The sequence below is a fragment of the Dermochelys coriacea genome, chromosome 4, assembly GCF_009764565.3.
Source record: "Dermochelys coriacea isolate rDerCor1 chromosome 4, rDerCor1.pri.v4, whole genome shotgun sequence".
Classification (NCBI taxonomy): Eukaryota; Metazoa; Chordata; order Testudines; family Dermochelyidae; genus Dermochelys; species Dermochelys coriacea.
In genome coordinates this window covers 131,918,216-131,924,888 of record NC_050071.1, presented here as the reverse complement: position 1 = coordinate 131,924,888, position 6,673 = coordinate 131,918,216, and the positions used below count along the sequence as shown (strand labels likewise).

The 6,673-nt window shown below is 50.1% G+C and overlaps 1 protein-coding gene across 3 annotated transcripts in view; it reads left to right on the top strand.

Annotated features, from left to right (window-relative positions):
- Positions 1-4,063: 4,063 nt before the first annotated feature.
- The window catches only part of LOC119854716 (charged multivesicular body protein 3), a 64,396-nt gene continuing 61,786 nt past the window's right edge, over positions 4,064-6,673 (top strand). The window contains exons 1-2 of one of the 3 annotated variants that reach the window (XM_043512714.1): positions 4,064-4,171; positions 5,584-5,858. In XM_043512714.1, coding sequence (XP_043368649.1) covers positions 5,633-5,858 — 226 coding nt within the window. In that variant the 5' untranslated portion in view covers positions 4,064-4,171; positions 5,584-5,632. Of the gene's footprint in view, positions 4,172-4,972; positions 5,161-5,318; positions 5,859-6,673 lie in introns of those variants that run through there. The other 2 variants (XM_043512713.1, XM_038399710.2) reach the window with 2 other exon arrangements.

Genomic DNA, 6,673 nt, shown 5'->3' with positions numbered 1-6,673 from the left:
TATATCAAAGTAGCACAGCAGTCCTGTCCCTGCAGTAGCAGTCTGTCTGCTGCTGTGTTCTTAGGCAGGGGAGAACAGGAGCATTCCACATCAATGATTTGCTCTGTTTCCCCAAAGGGTGCAGCATGCACAGCTGTCAGATACTTCCTGGAGCTTTGAGAGGGGAGGGGCTCATGCCTGTGGAGCAGCAGAGATCAAAACAACGAGCAGAGTGGTCATGGCAGGCACTGTGGAATAGTTGTGCCAGGCACTGAGGAATACTGGTGGAAGCCAGTTATGTCAACAAAACAAACATTAGTGTCTACACTGATGCTTTGTTGCTTTAATTTTGCTGCAGAAAGCTTTATGCCTCTTGTTGAGGTCTTAGTTTATATGCAAAACAGCAGCTTTGTATACACCTCCCCTGTTTTGGTGGCAAAAGGCAGCTTTTGCCGACAAAACTTTGTAGTGTAGACAAGGCCTAACCTAATGTGATGGGGGATACAGCCTAGTCTGTCTGCTCGTATCTCTGTACTTCAAGGGCTCCTCCTGCTTCAGTTCCCCTAACTGGGCCACCTAGGTGCAAAATGGAGTTGAGACAGAAGTGTTGTGGGGAGCCTTTCAACTACTGATGCTAAGCCAGATCCCAGTCTGATTCACAGACCCCTCTTATACAGAGAAACATCGTAGTCTCCACTTCTTTGCTGTGAAAGTCTGTTGGTTACCTTGCTGCCCAGTCTACCACTGAGCATTGATAGAAAATCAAATTTTAAAAAGTAGTGATGTCTGTGTCCTTACTATGGGGACAGTCATATTCCAGAGTTTCATATTTTGGCTTGCTGGCCAAAATATCAGCATGTGAATACATATGAACTGCCAGAAAGTTGAACTACAAGCCTAAAGAAATTATTTTCACCAAAAATCACAATCAACAGTGCGTGGGAAATGTTGGGACTAACTTTTGAGGCTCTTGGCAAAGGTAGTGCTGTTCTGCTTCACTTAGTCCATTGACAATAGGAAATGCCATATTAGAGACAAAAATTGTCTATGTGCCCCTACCACACCTCGCTTAATTGACATTAAACAGTTTTGCTGTGTGGACTTTTATCTTAATTATTGCTGTGTGCTTTCCAAACTGAGGAGGAGCTGAACAGCCCCTACCCTGAAAAGCATACACCCTAAAAACATAAAAGCAGTGAGGGATACAACATATGGGCAAAGTATTCATCTGTTGATAAGTCTACTGCTTATTAAAAATCCTGAACAAACTTTTAACTGAAATTAAACATGGTAGGCTCCTCCCACCCATCACTCCATGTACGTCTGAGCTGCTCACTTTAGATAAATATATAGGAATTAGTCAGCGAGGTTCTTGTATGTGTCTCAGAAGAAGTAGATCTTTAAGAGGGATTTAAAGGGGAAGAGGATTGCAGCACAGATACAAAGCATTTGTTAGGGGCCTGATGTCAGGTGATGTTGAACATGCTTTTGTAATGCTGTTGATTACGTTTCGGTCCTATCTACGCTAGTAGCCAAACAGTTTTCAGCATAGGCAGGGGTGTGTGGGCTGGTCCTGTTAGTGGTCATTACAGCAGTGAGTCACTTTCTCATTATTTAGAAGGACCCTTAGGGAATGGAAGATTTGAGAGAGACCCAGAAATTATGCCTCACATTTGTCAGCTGATAAAGTTTTGTGGACTGTGACATATTATTAAGAAATGGGAGAGCATTACACCCCCCTCCCTCTCATAAATTAATTTTAAAGTACCAACTGATCCCTGGGTATATTCTGTTCAAGCTGGTCTTCCCCCATGTGACTCAGTATTGAGCAAAACTATCTCCTAAAATCAGTTTGTCCTTAACTGTCCAGTATTGGAGCTATATGATTCATCCTTCAAATCTTTACTCTTGACTACCCCTTCACAAATGTACATAGTAAGAATAAAGGACTGTGACTTTCAATATAGGAGCAAAGTTGACAAAGCCAAAAGGCTCAGCTTGTGACCAGCTACCACTAAATCAATTAATCTTGCCCCTCTTGATGATCAGAACTCTACTCAGCAAGTACACTGAGGAGAAGAGTAACCATGTTCAAATTTGGGGAATGGTATCTATGGTGTTCTCAGTGAAGGGGCCCTGGCTGTGAACTAATGTGCACCAGAAATTAGGTTGAGCTTGTGTCCTGAGACAGCTGAGGTATATTGCTAGACTTTGTTTTTCTGCAGGCCCAGCTATTATTAAGAAGCCTTAGGCCTTGTCTACCTTACACAGTTTTGTCAACAAAAGTCAGCTTTCATCAACAAAACAGTGGAGGTGTATACACTGCAATGCTCCTTCTGCCAAGAAAACTCTCCTGCTTTGCCAACAAAATAAAACCACTTGGATGAGAGGCATAGAGCTTTTTGCAGCAAAGTTATATCAGCTAAGTGTCAGCGTAGGACACCGCCTTGGTTATGTTGCTCTAATTGGCCTCCATGAGGTGTCCCACACTGCCCATCCTGACAACTGGTCAGCAGTTTGAACTTTTCTGCGCTGCACCTAGGTACAAAGGTATCCACCCTTCCCCTTTTAAGGCCCAATAATTTTTTTGAAATTCCACTTCCTGTTTGTTCCCTGTGGGACCGCTGAATGCATCTTCCCAGCTGCCCGTGGGGGCTTCCATGCAGCAAATGCTCTCCCCACTTGGAGCACACCTGAATTGTTGGATCTGCTGGCACTGTGGGGAGAGATGCCTGTGCACTCGCAGTCCCAGCTACACTTCAGCTGTAGGAACTTCAATACCTACCGTCAGATTTCTTGTGGCTTGTTGGACAAGAGTTATGAATGGGACACGTGTCAGTGCTGTGGTTATATGAAGCTTTTCTTTTCATACAGAACTTAAATTGGGGGCCTAACCTGCCTGAGCAACTGATCTAACTCTGCATGGCTTTTCTATAGTTAAGCTTGCAAAGATTACATTTTTATTGGTAAATGTCAATTTCACCATCCGCACACAAAAATGCCAAAATTGGTAATTGAAATGTAACGAATAGGCAACGTAAGTAAAATGCTGCTTGCAAACTTATTAGAGTTTGATTTAAGGATATCTACTTTGTATATTTTGGCATGTGATGTTGACTATTTGTGTTTGAATGGTTATAAAGCTTTTACTTTTTGAATCTCAATGCCTACGATCATTAAATAATTAGTATCTGATGCCTCCCCTGCCCCCAATTTCCCTTTAATTTTGAAAATTTCAATTAATAAAAAAAGTCTTAAACATTAAAATGTCAAAACTGTTAAAAAGTCTATAGTCAGTCACCATAGAATTTACCATTAACATCCACCTGAGCACCTAAATTAGACTCCAGCCCTGGCAAGGCACAGGGGGTTGGAGGGGGGGGGTTTCCTCTCTCTGGAAGCACTTAGGGCCTGATCCTGGGGAGCAGCAGCATTTGGGTTTCAGAGTAGCAGCCGGGTTAGTCTGTATTCGCAAAAAAGAAAAGGAGGACGGGTGGCACCTCAGAGACTAACAAATTTATTTGAGCATAAGCTTTCGTGAGCTACGGCTCACTTCAGCGGATGCATGGGGGTTGCTTGTTATCACTTGGGGTGAGAGGAATAAATCATGTGAGTTAAGGGGGGGGGGAAGCACACATGAATCTCCAGGGAGAGAGGCCCCCCCAAGGCAATCTGCTGTCCTAGGCAAAATTACATTTGCCGCTGCTCCTCCTCACAAAGGGGCAGCAGATTTGCCCTCCCCCTGTCATGAGGGGGGAGCAGCTGGGCCACATTTGAGCGAGTGGCAGCGGGACCTGGCGCATGGGGTTACAAGGCCACCCAAATTTGACCGAGCCACCCCTCCAACATGACAGAGGGGTGGCCGGGCCAAGCCTGCAGCCCTAGGCGGCTGCCTGGCTTGCGTACAGGTAGAGCAGCCGCTGTCAGCAGGAGGGGCCGGGCTCCTCGCCTCACACCCCGGTTCACTTGCCCTGGAGCTCCCTTGGTCGTGGGGTGTCAGCCCTTCACAGCGGGGCCGGGGCCGGGGCCGGGGCCGGGATGCTGCGGACGCGCCAGCGCGGTTATTAAAAAGCCCGGCTCGGGGCGCTAAACCCACGCCTGGCCCAGGCCTCAGCCTCTCCCGCTTCCGCCTCGGCTCGCTTGGGTGGGGGGCGACTCGGCCCCGCAGGGGGCCCGGGCGCGGCGGGCGGAGGTAAACACGCTCCTGCCCGTGTGCTTTAGCGAACGATAATCCCGGTCCCAGGACATGGGGGGGGAGGATCGGTCCCTGGGGGGCAACGTGTCCGGGAAGAGATGGGGGGGGATGAATGAGGATCCAGGGCCGGGGGAAGAGATGGGGGGGACTAAGTGTCCGGGGTCCCGGAATGGGGGGCAGGAGGGATTAGCGGCCGGGGAAGAGATGGGGGGGGGACTAAATATCCGGGTCCCGGGAATGGGGGGCAGGAGGGATTAGCGGCCGGGGAAGAGATGGGGGGGGACTAAGTGTCCGGGTCCCGGGAATGGGGGGCAGGAGGGATTAGCGGCCGGGGAAGAGATGGGGGGGGGACTAAATATCCGGGTCCCGGGAATGGGGGGTAGGAGGGATTAGCGGCCGGGGAAGAGATGGGGGGGACTAAATATCCGGGTCCCGGGAATGGGGGGCAGGAGGGATTAGCGGCCGGGGAAGAGATGGGGGGGGGACTAAATATCCGGGTCCCGGGAATGGGGGGCAGGAGGGGAGATTAAGGGCCGGGGCAGAGGTGGAGGGAACGAAGTGTCCGGGTCCTGGGAAAGGGGGGAATTAGGGGCCGGGGAAGAGGTGGGGGGGGACACAGTGTCCGGGGCCCAGAATGGGGGGGAGGGCGGATTAGGGGCCGGGGAAGAGATGGGGGAGGGGCAATGAGGGGCGGGGGAAGAGATGGGGGAGGGGCAATGAGGGGCCGGGGAAGACGTGGGGGGGGGAAACAATTCCCTTGCATCTCCTCCTACAAATAGCGCTCCCGGGGGGGGGGGGTCTGTGTTCCCGGCCTTGCCCCCCGCCCTTTGGTGGCTGGCTGAGCGCCCCGCCCCGCCCCGGTGGCAACGTCACTTGTTATGTCTCGGCCGGCGGCTCGGGCTCGGGCTCGGGCTCCGCTGGGGGCAGGCGGCGGCGGCGGCGGCGGCGGCGGCCGGGCGGGGGAGGCTGGGACCCGGAGCCCGCAGGCAGGCGCCAGGCCCAACGCTTCACCCCGCTGACCGTTCGGCCCGGGGAGTCCCCGAGGGGAGGCGCCTCCCCTCCCAATCCCCCTCAGGCAGATCAGCCTCCCCCTCCCCGGCCTGACCGGGGGCCCCAACTCCCCCCTCCCATCCCCTCCCTGGGGGCCCCAGGACCCCCCCACCCCCGGCCTCACGGGGGGCTCAGCCCCCTCCCCCGGCCGATTTGGCAACACCCCTGAGATATCGTTTCTCTCCCCCCAACGCCTGAGTGGGGACCAGGGCAGCAAGGAGAGGGCCCAGAAGCCAGGGGCGAGGAGGAGGATCCAGGCGGCCGCAGCAGTGGGGTTATTGGTCTGAATAATTCGCTCCTTCCCCGTCTCCTCTTTTGGGATTTCTCTCTCTCTCTCTCTCTCTCTCTCCCTCTCCTAGGATTGGCTCTCTCTGCAGAGTGTCTCACACACACACACACAGAGGAAAGATGTGGCTGAAGCTGTTTTTCTTGCTTCTCTATTTTCTGGTCCTGTTTGTCCTGGCCAGGTTTTTTGAGGCCATTGTCTGGTATGAGACTGGCTTCTTTGCCACCCAGTTGGTGGACCCGGTGGCTCTGAGCTTCAAGAAGCTGAAAACCATTTTGGAGTGCAGGGGGCTTGGGTACTCTGGGCTGCCGGAAAAGAAAGATGTCAGGGAGCTGGTGGAGAAGTCAGGTAAGAGATCGTATGTAAGAAGATATTTCACCCATTAACGATGAGAGGTTTGCTGTTTTTTTGCCTAGGAATGGTTTTCTTTAGTTAAAAAATCTCTGAATGCTTGATTTAAAAAAAAAAAACAAACCTTAATACACATTAAGAGCTTATTGGGAAACAAAATCGTCTCAGGAGTAATAATCTTACATTTCTAATAGCAGCTTTCATACGGAAGGGTCCTAAAGTGCTTTCCAGATTGTACATACAGCACCATTGAAATGCAGCCACCTCTGGGGTATAGGACAGCAGCAAGCTGGCACAGGGCATGCCTTACTAGAGTATTGTGGGAGGAGGGAAATTTTGGCCAAGGACATAAGGGAAATGCTACTTTTATGAAAAGTATCATGATATGCCTACTGTGAGGGGACAGAACCTCAGTTATGCAGGTCTTGTCAAATGTTACATACAATACACATCTCTGTTTCTCAACATTGTGTCCACCTTTGAGTTAACAGCTCTCCAAGCAGAATTTAAATAAATAACCAGTTGTCTTGGTAGACCAAATAATAAAATATTAGTGTGATAAATATAAGAGTTCAAAAAGCTGTAGAACTGTGAAATACATTAAATTTCTAACAGAAGTTGTAAATGTGAATATCTTATTTTACCATCTGTCAAGAAAATAGGCCTATATTCAATAGACTAGTTACTGAGCAAGCAGGAAAGAGACTATTTTAGAGAAGTTAGTCTGAGTTGCTGAGGGGGATTGAATCTGAATGTTAGATTATGTTTGCACAGTAGGAAGTATGCTGTCAGCTTTGCTTCTAAAAGTCAAA